Source organism: Terrapene carolina, unplaced genomic scaffold (genome assembly GCF_002925995.2).
Source record: "Terrapene carolina triunguis isolate 2854851 unplaced genomic scaffold, T_m_triunguis-2.0 Scaffold68, whole genome shotgun sequence".
In the NCBI taxonomy this organism is placed as follows: Eukaryota; Metazoa; Chordata; order Testudines; family Emydidae; genus Terrapene; species Terrapene triunguis.
Genome location: NW_020664419.1, coordinates 53252449 through 53268122, shown reverse-complemented (window position 1 = coordinate 53268122; position 15674 = coordinate 53252449). Strand labels below are relative to the sequence as shown.

The window sequence follows — 15674 nt, the reverse complement described above, 5'->3', positions numbered from 1 at the left end:
TCTGATTTGATTACGGGCTCTGGGCACTACTTAAATACTACTAAGATATCAATTATGCCATACTGGAATTGTGAACATGAGCCAAAATGAGTTCTGCTTGTTGTTGTTGTTTTTAATCAGTATTGCTCAGGTATTAGTCAATGGGAGCTTTTAGCCTGATTTTCAAAAGTGTTGAGCATCTATCTATTTTGGTAGCTTAACTATGGATTTAGGAGTCTAATTTAGGGGACCATTTTTGAAAAATGTTGCATTAGTATTGTCCATGAAATATATAAATTAGGAAATATTGAATCACATTAGATAAAATATGCTTTCTTCATAACCACAAACTTTTGTCCAAAACTTGCACTAAACCTAAATGGAACCCTTTGCAGGTCTGAAGAAATTTGGTTAATTCACATTTTCCTCATTATTTTAAATGTTCACATGCCTCTTTTTTTCAGAGTTCCAGGAGAAACTCAATGCACTGAGATTTGATCTGAAGCCTATTGAACTAAATGTGAGTCTTTCTATATGATTCAGTGGGCTTTGGATGAGGACCTTAGACTGAGATATCAAAGGTATTTAGCTGCCTAACTCCAGTGGGATAAATATTTTTCACAGGCTGCCTTTGGAGATTTTATAGCTTGATCAAAAATAGCAAGTAAGGAAAATCTCATGAGAAAATCTCCCATCCCAATTTCACAGACACCAGAGGTCTGAATAATTTGCATACGTTTCTAACTTATTACAGAAATAAACCTCCAAACCTTTTTTAGTTTACCCAGCACTATTAAAATACTGCATATTCACACCATTTCTGGTGTGAGATCTCTTTATAACTAATTTCTGAGCAGATTAGAGAAGTCTAAAGTGTGTCACACTAATAAATCTTACCTCCTGGAATCTACCACATTGGATTTCTAAAAATTATAATTCTGGCATCTCATTCTGTGACTATTCCAAATAATTTGCAACACTATGTTTAGGGTGGTGGCTGGGAAGCTGAGTAGCATTTTTTTTCATTAATGCATCTTATGAGGCACTCCATGTGCCAAGAGTCAACTTTTCATGACATGAACATTACATACTGTATGGCCAGGAGTCTCACAACATGCCCTGCTATATTTCATTTTTCCCAAGTTTAAAACAAAGGACTATTTCATTGTTGTATCATTGTCACCTGTTGCAGAGAATGTCACTCATCCAAATAGCTAGTAGAAATATTACACATTTTACATGCTTGGATAGTTTCCCAACATGTCCACTGTCAAAATGATGAGGGTGAAGAAGGTATGCACATGGAAAAAGACAAGTAGTTTAAAGGGCTTTCTTTCCTCTTTTAGATGCCATAATTATACACTTGGGACAGATGTTACCAAACTACTGGATAGGGTCAGTAGTATGTTTTCAGAGCACATCTGGGTTTTGGTGACTCACTTGAAATCTGGGCATGAAGAACCCCAAATAAGAAGTCTTTGAAACCCAATTTTAAAACTTAGTTTAATGAAGTAGAGTTCCAACTGTTCTCAGTGGCATTGTTTCCCCTTCAGTGCTAAATTACCAATGTCAGATATATAGGCGACCTTAAAAAGGCTTTCTCCTCCCCCCCACTTTTGACATTTTTTTTTATATTTCTAGGAATATTTCCATGTGAAGTATCCACGTACACCTGTGAAAACCAACTGACTTCAGTGGAACTGTGTTGACCTAACAGTCCACTCAGAAAACCAAGTTTCTTATGGACTAATTTGGATGTTTTAAAAAAAGTTATAGTGAGCTATTAATCAATATTCTTCACTATTAAAGTGGTGTCTGATGTGTGCAATGTCAGGGGTACTGAAGGAAAGTTGAGGGATCTGAATAGTCTTTAAAACTTTCATAAGTGGTCAAGATATAAGGCACTTTCTGTGAGAAAATCCAAAGTCCCAAAGGGTTACATCATTCTAAACAAATACTTGCTACCTTACAGGTCCTGATACATCTTCAGAATTAGGAATTGTTCTTATTGCAAATGAAGTGTTTATTTTAACAATGAATATTATTAGCTGATTATAGAGAGACAAGGTGGGTGAGGTAATATCTTTATTGGACCAACTTCTGTTGCTGAGAGTTGGTCCAATAAAATATATTACCTCACCCACCTTGTCTCTAATATCCTACCACAACACTGCATTTGCTGATTATGTGACTTATTGGTTCATTATGTATGCAACTTATTTTCTTTGCTTATGCTTCTGATTACATCTTTGAACATAAAATTCAGTATCCGCGAGCTTCCAAGGAGTTGCCACATCTTAAGCTAAAAGCAGTACTGGAAGTGAAATGCTGAGAACTACATGCCATTAGGTGAGAAAGAGGCATTGTGAAAATAGCAAATGTTTTCATAATTATTGTTTTAAAGATCATTACACATGAACTGTATCTGGATGTCAGATTCTAAGACTGTGCACAGGAATTCTCTGAGTCATCCAGCTGTCAGGGGTTTGAACCCTGAATAAAGGTGCAGGGTAATTACTGCTGAGACAGAGTGACAGGTGCGACTTACTAACGGCAACCAGGAGCATAAGAGGTTCGGAAGTCTTGCTCAGTGGGACAGAATAGCTTCTGTATGGGTAAGATACTAACAGCCAATCTTAGGGAGAAATCTTAGGCTGAGATTTTCATTCTGTTGTTATTGAATTCCCAAAAAGCCAGTTCCAAACCCCGGCAAGGGGGTAAGTTTGGACTGTATTCAGAATGGCCGTGATTCAGCAAGGGACTGAAGCATATGAGTAATTCCATTGGCTTTAATGGGACCACTCTTACATTTAGTTAGGAATGTGAGTGTTATCAACTGTGTGCAATAAACAGGGTTAATAGCAATCTCTCATTGGAGACAAAACAAAAAAAGCCACTTTGGACTCATTCCTTTATCTCAGTGATCCCAACTTCAACATTTTCATTCCTGTATTTTGAGCTCAATTTTTACTGTTTAAGGTGGATATTTTAAAATATTTTATTTTTTAAGAATCTGAGTAACATGGATGCAGTCTAAACAAAATGGAGTCTAAACAAAATTCTAAATAATTTCTGATAGTTGAATTAATCTTGGCAGACTAAGTAGGCTGTAGCAAAAGTCACAGAATACTGAATTTAGGTTAAATCAACCATAAAGTTCTAAAAATAAAGACTATGTGCTTTCAAGTTCTTCCTCTGAGGCATATTCACCAGTTTACTGTTTTCTAAAGTTATACACACTTGTCTTCCAGTATCCCATGGCTCCTCTGTCCAGCAGAAGATGCACATTGATATCCTAGTGTTGTGCTGAAAAATTGTAACGATGTTGAATAATGCTCCTGAATTTAAAATAACCGACCTGAGTCTGATCTTGTTGACACTGTAAATCAGTACTATTTTCACTGAGGCAAATGGATCTACCAGTGGTATAAGAGGAGAATCTGGCCAATTGATTAGCATAGGTGATCTGGGAAAGGTTAGAAGATGACAAGGGAAACAAAAACCCACACCCACTCATTTCAAGTCTTGGGGGCATAGGCCCAGATCCTCAAAGGTATTTGGTGCATTGATTTCCATGGGCTTTAGCCACTTAAATACTGAGGATTTGGGCCATATGGAGGGGTATGAATAATTCCCATAATTATTAATGGGAGTTACATATATGTAACAAGATGAGACTATCACACCTAATTAATCTTTCTCTATTTTATGAGTGTAAACAAATTTGTATGTATACATTCAAAGAACAGATAAAGCTGATATTCCTTCACAAACTTTACATGATAACTTTATTTTCAGTTTTCATTTCTTAAATTTCTTATCATAGGTAATTTTTCTTGTAATTCCATAAATATATATGGACAAACTGGACACATTAGTCTCTAATACAGGTCTGGAATAGGAGTTAGTGAGCAAGAAGAAATAAATATACATATAAATACAACATAATATAGCATATAAGCATTTGTACAGTGTTAATATACAGTATGAACAACAAAATAGTCAACTCAAAAAAGCTTATTGAATGTAGACATGTTTATTATCAGCCTAACCATCTTTGGAATATGAATAGCACCTCTAACTAATAAATGATTGTCAAAAAATTTCTAGTCAATATGTTCAAGTAAAAAATGTACAGTATTGCAAATTTAAGAAAAATCTTGTTAGTCAATAAGAGTGGCTACTACATATTTAATTATTGCATAGCAAATTCTGTTGGTAGGGAACAGAAGTGGTGCATTTTCAAAGTAGGCCATGAGTAGAAAAGGCACCAATGTCTCACCTATGAAAGGGTGCTTTTCACACACTACACCTCTATCTCGATATAACGCTGTCCTTGGGAGCCAAAAAATCTTACCGCGTTATAGGTGAAATCGTGTTATATTGAACTTGCTTTGATCCACCGGAGTGCACAGCCCCGCCCCCCCGGAGCACTGCTTTACCGTGTTATATCCAAATTTGTGTTATATCGGGTCGTGTTATATCGAGGTAGCGGTGTATTTTGAAAATGTACTCTATTCTTTCTGATGAAACTTTCCCTTGGGTTATATGCTAATGCAGTTTTTTCTCTGTATTGTGTACCTTCTGGCAGACTGAAACACATGTACAAAAAGATAACTCATCAGAATGATGTTGTTTTAACTTTGACATTCATTAAACTTCAGTAAGTACTTGCTAAGGTTTTCTAAACTCTCAGTGTTGGCCCAACTTTTCAAGGTTCTATGATTCTCCTGGTGGCCTCAATTCAAAGGGACTTAATGGCCCTCAGCACCTCAGAGAATCAGGCCATCAAGGTATGGAGTACTTTAGATGAAATTGTGCCATTTGTTCAGAGATCATCTATCCAGCGGTTCTCAAACTGTGGGTCGTGACCCCATTTTAATGGGGTGACCAAGACGAGCATTAGACTTGCTGGGACCCAGGGCTGAAGCTGAAGCCCGAGCTCCCCACCCCTGCACCCAGGGCAGAGGGGCTGGAACTCCAGAACTCTCTCCCCCAACCACCACCCAGGGCAGCAAGACTGGCTCCGGCCCCCTCTCCCACCCACCTGGGGCAGTGGGGCTCAGACTCTGCCCGCCCCCTGGGGGTCATGTAGTAACTTTGTTGTCAGAAGAGGGTCATGGTGCAATGAAGTTTGACGACCTCTGCTCTATAGAATATTTCTACAGTTAGATTATAAAAATATCCCCTTTTTAACAGCAGTTACAATACCTGATGATATTTTGGGCCATATTGAACATGTGGGACATGATAGAACACCAGTGATATTTAATATTTCAATTCTCTCTTTGAATGAATTTCTAATATAAATAAAACCTAGAATTTAAAAATAATTAAATATATTCCTGTAGAAAATTTTCAGTTTCATTCATTTGTTGAAATCCTTTTTTTAATCCACTTACAAATGTTTTATTTACCAAACACAGTATAAGCACTATATATATATAGTGGGTTACAAAGTGTGCTTGGTAAATAAAACATTTGTAAGTGGATTAAAATATATATATATATATATAATCCATAAAGAAATAAAACACATTCCAAATAGATATGAATAATGAAGACTATAATCTGCTGAAGAAAGGCTTAAAAAGAACTAGGTAACTTTCCTTTGGATTTAAATAAGATTTGTTTAGGTATTTATTTAAATATGCCTTTTACATTTAATAATCTACATCTCTTCATTACTTACATAGACTATTAAAACAGTACATGTGTGAAAATTTAAGAACTGATTCATTAGGAAAATTATGTGGGCACAACCTACTTTATGTCTTGTTACATAGCTAGTATTTGTTATGTTAGGACAGGTATAGATAGTTAAAGAGTAGGGTGTTAAAGAGTAGAAATAGTTAAGAGTAGATAGTTAAAGAGTAGAAATCTTGGCTCCTTTGAAGTCAATGGGAGTCTTGCCATGACTTCAATGGGACCAGGATTTCACGCTCAGGGTCTGATCCAATCCCCTTTCTATGGGAGGCTTTCTATTGACTTCAGAGGGATTTGTATCAAGAATAGAGTTGCAGGCTGAAAATAAGGATATCCTTGGAGGAAACGCCATCTGTATTGTTGTACAAAAGGTATGAAGGGAACTAACTGCACCTTGGACCCAGTTCTACTTTCTATGATCACTACCCTCCCCATAAAAGACAAATAACAAAGCAATATCAAATCCCTTATTATTTCTGAAATAAAGGAAGCATTGATTTAAAACCTGCAAAATGCATTAGTTTACTGTAACATTCTCCCTTTGAGAAATGTGTAGTATATATGTAACAAAATTCCTGTAACCTGTTTCCATGACCTGATTCCCTCTATCCCAGTAATTATATATATGGTAACATGGGCCTGGTCTACACTGGGGGGGGGGGAGGGTCGATGTAAGATACGCAACTTCAGCTACGGGAATAGTGTAGCTGAAGTCGACGTATCCTATTTCGACTTACGTCCCATCCTCATGGCGTGGGATCGACGGCCGCAGCTCCCCCGTCGACTCCGCTACCGCCGCTCGCCCTGGTGGAGTTCCGGAGTCGACGGGAGCGCGTTCGGGGATCAATATATCGCGTCGAGATGAGACGCGATATATCGATCCCCGATAGATTGATCACTACCCGCCGATCTGGGTCAAATCTTCCCTGGGTAGTCAAATTCCTCAGCTGCTGGTCAACATTGCAAACACAGATTTCTGAGAATCTGGCCCTAAACTTGCAATGTTTGTTTAAAATAATAATAAAATAAAAATATTACAATGACTGACTTTTAAAATATTTGGGAGGCTTTCTAATTAATTTTATAGGTTTTGTTATACATTTGCTAACTTTCTCCTGGGGCCATGTGCTTCTCTAAACTATAATTGAGAGGTAGATGATAGGACAAGAACATTTACTGAATTGCAAAAGAAGAATATGCAATTTATGCTGAAAAATATATTCTACCTTTTTAATGCAAAGAAGAGGCATACACTAATATCAAAAGAGTAAAAATAAAGACTATATAGAGAGCACATTTATTAAAATTGAAATGCTAATAACCAATAAAAGCTCCCTTTATATACCTGTATATGAGTAGAAAAATAGTTATCTATTGAGAAATTAGCAAAATGTGCCTTAATTCCATTTCTGTACTAGGCAAAAATGTTAGCCTAGTTTACAGCAAGGTAGTCTAAAAATAACTCACTGGTTTTGCTTACTGAAACCCTCAGGTATGCATCATGTCAGAGACAGAACTGATGGCTTATATGGTTTGTTATATATGATCTAAACGTTACTTACCTCAACCTCCTGAAGTCACAGCCCCCACAGGGAGAGTGTGGAAAGAGAAGTCACATAAGTGTTTTCTTCTGCTTTTTTATTTAAATGCCTAACAAAAGTTACAATATACCAGATACTACTTCTATTGTGATACATCAATGTAGAGAGAAAACAACAGAATGAGAGGGGGAAAGGAGCGGATGAAAATAAATGATGTGATAAGTGTAGCTGAAGGGAAATAAAGACAATAAAACTACTAAACCTCAATGTTTCTTCTGTAAAGGCCAAAGAACAAGAGAGAACCATCATCCGTAATCTTTAGACCTGTTCTGCACATAGACTGACTGCATAATTGGGCTCCTATTTCTCCATGGTGTGGGGAGGACCATGTCTTCTGAGTCAATACTAGCAGCAGTCTCAATCAGGACCAGCTCCAGGCACCAGTGTAGCAAGCAGATGCCTGGGGCGGCCAACGAAGAGGGGGGCGGCACATCCGGCAGTTCGGCAGCAATTCGGTGGCGGGGCCGCCACTCCCTCTCGGAGCGAAGGACCTGCTGCCAAATTGCCGCCGTAGAATAAAGCGGCGCTAGAGCTGCCGCCGATCGCGATCGCAGCTTTTTTTTTTTTTTTGCACTGCTTGGGGCGGCAAAAACGCTAGAGCCAGCCCTGGTCTCAATGCAGTAAAGAGAGGTGATATGGTAACAGAGAAAAAGTACTGCTCAAAGTCAAGATGAAGTCACTGCAGAAACTAATGAGCAGCCATGACAATGGGTGAGAGAGTGAAAGGGATGACAGGTATTACACATACTGACCATCTTGTTACACTGTCACACACATTTGTATTTGCAATGTTTTCCCCATCCCTTCTATATGATAGAAACTTGTAAAAGAATCTCGAAGGAAACAAGAGGAAAAGATTGTGCCCTTCTTGATGCTGTCTGACCTGTTAATATGAAGGAAGCATCTAGTGAGCCGACCTAAAGCACTGTATGGGTTTCTTACAAGGACATATTGCTAACCCATTCCAGTATGGCTAAGAGAGTCCTAATCTTCCATCTTCCACCTGCTAAAGTGCATCTCTGATTTTGCAGAGCACTTGCATCAAAATGTGAAAACACCCTACTTTTCAGCCTTTTAAAAACTGCTGTAATAGTATTTTCAACACACACTATCACGTGTGTAACACCTTGATTCAATGTCCCATGTTTTGTTGCCTCATTAATTCACCATGCAACATTGTACATGAACCATTTGGAACTGACCAGCTCCCACTAAAGTCAATTGTACAACTACCGCTGACATCATCATTGGGAGCAAGGGTTGGCCCATTATGTTAACAGTGAGACAAATCTCTCTTATCCACACTGAAAATTTGGCAGGTATACCAGAGTCATAAAAGGAAGAAACTTGATATGAAATCTGGCCCTATTGAAATCAATGGGAGTTTTGTCATTGACTTCTACACTGCCAGGATTTCACCCTCTAAATGAGAGCAGTGTTTAAAATAATGACAAGGGAAAAGTTGGCTGATTGGGAAAAATAAGACCTTGCTGAACTCAACCAGGATAGTTCATACTCTGTATGAGGAGGGCTCTGGTATGTGACTTCTTATGCCAGAAGGTGTAATATCAGAAGGTCTTTCTGTGAGTTTGGGAATAATCCAGAAGTGGAGACCGTTACAAACAGTTCAGTGAGGAGGAGATGAGAGGGTTCATGTACATCGACATGCATTAAAAGCTTGAAAAAAAAGAACTAACCTGACTCATTGGTGTGAAGTCTTTCTTTGTAGTTAAAAAGGACAGTACAGAGGGAGGGAGGTCAGAAAAATAAAAGGAAATTAACTGCATGTGAAGATATGTTCTAAGAAGCTATCTAAAAATATAGCCATATAGTAGCATGGGAGAAACAACACTGCATAGTGCAGTGGGTCTGATTCTCACACTACTTTAAAATTTCAGTGGTGTTATTCTTATATTAACCCGGTATAAGCAAGAAGAGGATGAGGCCCAAACTGGCATGCACTGAGGGGCACAAACACTATGGCTGATATCAGACAAAAAGAGGCTGAGGTCAGCACTAACATAACTACTATAAGAGAGCAATTCCCACCTATTTATTCTGCGAACTATTGTCCAGTGCTGCAGGAGTCAGTTTCATCAAGCAAAGGGCTTGTCTATTTGCTGCCAATACTGAGAGTTTGCCATTCATAAAGATGAAAAACACCTTTTTCCTATAGATTACACCTTAGGACTTTGGTTAGTAGTTTTGTAAGGAAATGGAGGGAGAAAATATTAATAAGGAAAATGACAAATGGCCCATTTGTCACTAATCATAGAATCGAAGGGCCTCATCCAGCAAGGTGCTGAGAGCTGTCTGAGATACTATACTAAGCACCCTTCACTTCCATAAATAAAGAGGGAGTTGCTTAGCATTTCCCAGAATTAGGGCCCCCAAAAGAAATGGAGATTACTAAAGAAAGTTGCTGATGGTACTGCTTAAGGAGTAAGGTACTTTTTAGCATAAGTAAGGATGCCACAATGTGGCTCCTAGGCACAGTTTTACTTATTTCAATGTTTTGTTCTCCATGAAGCAAGGCAAGGCAGGGCAGGAACTGTGATCAAGCTCTGTGGTGACACAACTATAATAATAATTAATATATGGAGATATACCTATCTCATAGAGCTGGAAGGGCCGCTGAAAGATCATGGAATCCAGCCCCCTGCCTTCACTAGCAGGACCAAGTACTGATTTTTCCCCAGATCCCTAAATGGCCCCCTCAAGGATTGAACTCATAACCCTGGGTTTAGTAGGCCAATGCTCAAACTACTGAACTATCCCTACCCATTACACAGTACTGAGCCTACTTCAATCCAGTCCAAAGTGAGTAACAATAGGTGTTTTCTCTGCAAGATTTGCTTGTATTGTGCATTAGACACAGCTGAGATTCCTATAAAATCACCAGATTTTTCTCAAAATGGTCCTGTTTTGCTGCAAGAGCATTGGTAAATGTCAATTTACATTTCTGTACAGCATTGGAAGTGGATTCAGTATATTACTGAAAACAACGCTGAGTCTTGAAAGGAACGACAAAGTGTTGCATCCGCTATGGCAATTCATTGTACATTAAATATAATAGCACGTCAAAAGAAAAACAAAAACCTGATGTAAATAATCAACATGAACATGAGTCCTGGGGCAAATCTACCTTAAATGCACACACATCTGCCCAATTTTTCACAGATTTCTTTCTTTATTTTATCTGAGAAATTGAGATTTCACCTTCTGCTTAGTTTATCAGTATGTTTAATATGGTCACACCTTTCAGAGGTTAAAAGAAGCGGGGAGGGTCAAATTAACTGCACAATAGTATGTTTTCCTGAATCATGTGTGAGTGGTGCATAACCCGTTCATAAATGTTGCATGAATCAGACCTTTAATTTTCACAATTTCAGATGCATTTATACGTAGGTGCCTCCCTTCAACATTTATGAATAGCAGCTTCCCTTACTCACCTAAATAAAACAGAAATATTTTCATTTAACACAGCATCACTTTGAAACTTCTGCAAGCCTGGAATTAGCTTTTAGTATTAGCTTTCAAGAGTAATCATAGGCAGATACCGTTTAGCATTTGTTTGTATTTTGTCCTCCTATAAGAATTTTTTTTTAATGTTTTCAATTGAAATTGAATATGAGTATTTATGAAATACTGTAGGAACAAGACCAAAATCCAATACAAAAAAAAAAAAAAAATGTACCACAGGCAGCGGCAATGCCAGGTTTCCCACCCTGCACTGCCAACATGTCTCAATTGTTTTATAGAGAGTTCAGTTTTGGGCCTTTCTGCTCATACATTCAACAAAGGAGTTAGTTTATGCTTAATGTGCCAGGTGGGTAGATGGGAATTGTAATGAGGTTATCTGTGCACAAGGACCTGAGGTTAAAACTTAAAATTCGTTTCACATAGGCTATCAAAGGATAATGACCTTCTGTGAATAAACATATGGCTGTGATTTGAACTAATTACCAAAGGACTGATTGAACCAAAGCCCACTGAAGTTAATGGAAAGACTCACTTTGACTTCCCTGGGTATTGGATTAGGTCACTAGAGATAAAAAGCTGAACCATTCCAATCCCCTGAACCAGTTAGTCCCTCTTGTTAATTTAAGTCTAGGTATCTGATGAATGAAATGGTAGCTACCCTTACAACCTATGTACCACTGACATGTTCATCTTTATTTTTTTTAATACAAACAGCTTTTTAAGCTAATTTGGATTAATGCAGCCTGAGTGTTCTCATAGTTCAAAATTAAAATTAAATGTTTAAATATGTAGCTAGCTATCACTGGACAAAACAAACACTTGCATTTATTATAATGAAACATTTATTGCATTTTAGCAATAAAAAAATCTACCTTTTTTATCTTCTAACCTTATCTTTTACACCCACATTGTAGTTATATGTATAAATACATCCTTTTGATCTAGTGGGCATACATTATAAAAGGGCAGGCAGTTTCTTATGCACTTTACTCAGGTCATTTCAGTATTTTGTCTTCCTTTTCAGATCTTGACCCATAATCTGATATCCTTCTTTAATACTAGAGGCCAAAATATGGTGGCGGGTAGAAGTCAACAGGCACTGGCAGGCCAGAGGGTTAAGACAGATGGCTTCTGTAACAAGACTAAACAGATACTGTTGCATTAGAAGTTATTTTGGAACAAGATAATTTGTCATGGAGGACCTTAAAGTTTAACTCTACCTGACCCATACTGTCCATAGTTACAGTTGGAATGGACTCATGTGCATGGAGTCGCTGTCTCTGAAATCTAAAATTCTCATCACTAAAATAAACAAACAAACAAACTGTCGATTGTAATTTGTCTGGAATCTTGGCTTTGGCAAATTTCTGTTCTCATCCAATATTGTGACTGATCATTATTACTACAAAACCTGCCTGTAACTTGACAAAATACTTGTAATGGAAGTAAAAAACATTGACGTCTGAGCCATATTTCATATTAAATATTAGTTTCCCTTTCTGAAGAATCATTGAGTACTTTGTCAGCCCTGTTGGCAGCCTCCTCATTCTCATTGTTGGTCAAAGGTTCTGCTTCCTTGGGATCAGCATTCTTTAATGCTTTCTGTTTTTCTTCTTCTAACTTCTTCTCTTTTGCCAAAAGCCTGTAGTTGATGGCATTGCCGATGAACAACCAAATACTTGCCACAATCACAATCGATCCGCAGACAATGTACATGTATTTATATTCTCCAGTTATATCCACTAACCAACCTGAAAGACAGAAACAATACAAAACCACACTTGAAAATATTCCAACTGTAGACAGAAATAAATTCCAGGTCCTTCCCACAGGTATTATCAATAAATGTCCTGCATTAAAAGTATTTTCAACACTATAAAAGTTGTCCTAGATTGGGCATTTTCACAGACAGATGTACAGTGGAGCTGTAACAAATTTTATATTAGTTAGACTGGCAGCTATTGCATTCATTATCTGTAGTAAAATAATTGAGACTAAGGAAGTAGAGTCTAGTCAACAATAGTAGGTTGTATAATTTTCTATTCAGATCTGTCTTTTTTTCCCCCTCCTCCTAATGTCTTTCTACTGTTGTTTTGGAATGGATGTCTAGCACTCAGTGGGGCTGCTTGCAGACAAGAGGCTGGAAAGGTGTCTGCCTTCTCAGCTGCTGTCACTATGTCTCATTGTGAAGCTGCTATTTGTGCTCCACTTATTCTGTCCCCAAAGACAGAATTTTTCACCTGGGTGTGCCGACACCACTGTCATGAAAACTGAGTTTCAAACTCTGAAAACTGAGTTTCAAACTTGTATGGGTAATGCTTACTCCCCCAGATGGATCAGCAGCAGCGAAGACCAAACGTGGGACCTCTGTATCTTAACACACGAGCTTCTACCATCTGAGCTAAAGGAACTTGCTCTTTTAGTCGAGGTTGTATCAGACTTGTCAATCTCTAGTTGACCTTGCCACTACCAGAAGGGGAGTGCCACAATGAGCAAGCATGACTTACATTCATAAGCCATTTGGATCAAAGACTGACTACCTTTTCACATTGAGTCATTCTTGTAATTCTGTTGCATTTTCTAAACTCTAAATTAAAAGACAGGCTCCCAATACAGCAAAGCACATAAACACATAATTTAAGCACGAGTAGTCTTATTGAAGTCAATGGGATGATTAACATAATTTAAGTATGTGCTTAAATGCTTTGCTGTATTGGGGCCATAATACTGACATACCAACTAGACCTGGTCAAAACTTGGAATTTCTGTTTTGTGGGAAACTCCAACATTTAAAAACAAATTTTCCAAATCAGAATAAAGTTGAAAAATTTCCAATATCCTGCTAAATGAAATTTCGGGGGGGGGGAGGGGAGTTTTGAGTCAATTTAAAGGTTTAGTTTCTATATTGATTAATCTATATATTTATAATTTTTGTATATTTTAAAATTGTGTTTTAATAATTTTTATAATATAACTTGCTAGAAAACAATAGAATATATATAATTTCAAAAAAAAATTAAATGTTTCATTCTGATAAGGTCAAAATGTTTGACTTTATCAAAATGCTTCATTTAATTTTTTTCCATTGGAAAAGTGTTCCACCTGAAATTTTTTGACCTGCTTAAATATTAAATTTAAATACATTTTTAAAGCATTTAAAAGCAGTAATATTTTATCTAATGCAATAAAACCTTTGAAGATAATGCACAGTGGTTACCCTTTATAAAGTTAGTAGTTTTGCCTTAAATAAATAGAAACGTTTACCTCAGTATTGGCAGTATTCCCTATGCTTACTACTTAGGAATATTAAAATAATTTATATATTGAGATACTAGTAATATAGTACTATAAAAATATTGATATATTGTTGCAACTGAGGTAGATAATCCAGGAAATTTGTTAGTTTTTAATAGTGCCAGTCTCAAAGAATTATTTACAAAAATTAACTTAATGTTCAAGCATGAGATCATCATTATACTTTAATAGACCTGAACAGATCAAAACTGGAATATGAGCTTTTCAATGTATTCAAGTAGAGAAATTAACAAAGGTGACCTGATTATATCCAAAATGTATCCCTTTAAAAAAATCCACATAACAAATATAAGAAAAATAAATAGCTGTATACTTTATCACTACATTAATATTAGATTTAATATTAATATAGGTTTCAATGTTTCAGGTGACTGGATTTTATTAGTCGTAGACACAGTCCCTCCACTAGGTGGCATTCCAAGTGTCTGTGTTAGAGGAATCTATTGTATTCCAACATCTATGAAGATAAGATGAGATCAGATTCATTTGGAATGACTTGTATAAATATTAATTTCAATAAAATAAAGTGTATAAGTTATAATCAGCTGGCATTATTTAAATTTTCATTAACAAATAAGTTCAACAGATGTTATTTTAGTACAAATTATGGCCTGGGTCATGCAAACATTTACCTATATAACTTTACCCACATGAGTAGACCCATTGACTTCAATGGGAGTACTCCTGTGTGTAGTATTGAGCGTCTGTGTAAGAGTTTGCAGTACTAGAATCTACATTTATAATTCACATCTATAAAATCTAATATTGTTTAGTTCAAAAGTATATATTTGTATATATTTAGTTCAAATTAATATTTGGTCAGGGATTTTACAGTTGGATTTTGGGCACCTAATTCCCTAAAACTCTTTTGAAAATCCCAGCTCTTTTATCAGAATTCTGGAGGTGATCAGTATATGAAAATTAACTAACACTGTCTTTTCATAACGAGGGACAATATTCTGCTTATGCTCTGAAGGGCAACATCCATCAGAGCCCTCTTGTGCATGCACTTTACTTAGCCATGTTGTGAGAATCAATCTTATTTCAATAATCTCCCTTGTGCTTGGGATTAAACCAGTAAGGTAGTAAAGTAGCATGTGGGGAGCTTTAAAATGACAATTTATATATGTATCATTTTATTTTTAAGCAGCCACTAGTTTGGCAGCCATTGGTTAGGGAAATTAGGAACCATTTTGTGAAGTAGCACCTACAGAAGTAGCTTCTTTGCTATGGGGAATGAAGTGGAGTCCCATGAATGTAGCCAATTTTAGAGAGAGGGAGCTGTGCTGACCAGGAGGTAGTGGAAGCACCACTGTGGAAGAGATGCTCTCAGCACTGCTAACTGCCTAGTAAGGCACATGAAAAATAGGACTGGGTGGCTAGCACTGAGAGCAAATACCATCTTACCATATCTTATCTATGTATGTATCTCTACTTATATAGCGACATACATAGCCATGATGGCCATACACCATATACACACAGGCAATATAAATCTGCATATAAATCTAAATCTGTGATATGCCAAAAAAAAAAGTAATGTTACAAAAGTAAATTCAAAAGAACAAGCGGTGAAAACATGACAGTTCT

General features: G+C 37.0%; 1 protein-coding gene across 1 annotated transcript in view; it reads right to left on the bottom strand.

Moving 5' to 3' along the window:
* Positions 1 to 11722: 11722 nt before the first annotated feature.
* SLC16A7 (solute carrier family 16 member 7) overlaps positions 11723 to 15674 on the bottom strand; it is a 125156-nt gene continuing 121204 nt past the window's right edge. The window contains exon 5 of the mRNA XM_024205104.1: positions 11723 to 12520. Within this exon, the coding sequence (XP_024060872.1) occupies positions 12249 to 12520 (272 nt within the window). The 3' untranslated portion in view covers positions 11723 to 12248. The remainder of the gene's footprint in view (positions 12521 to 15674) is intronic.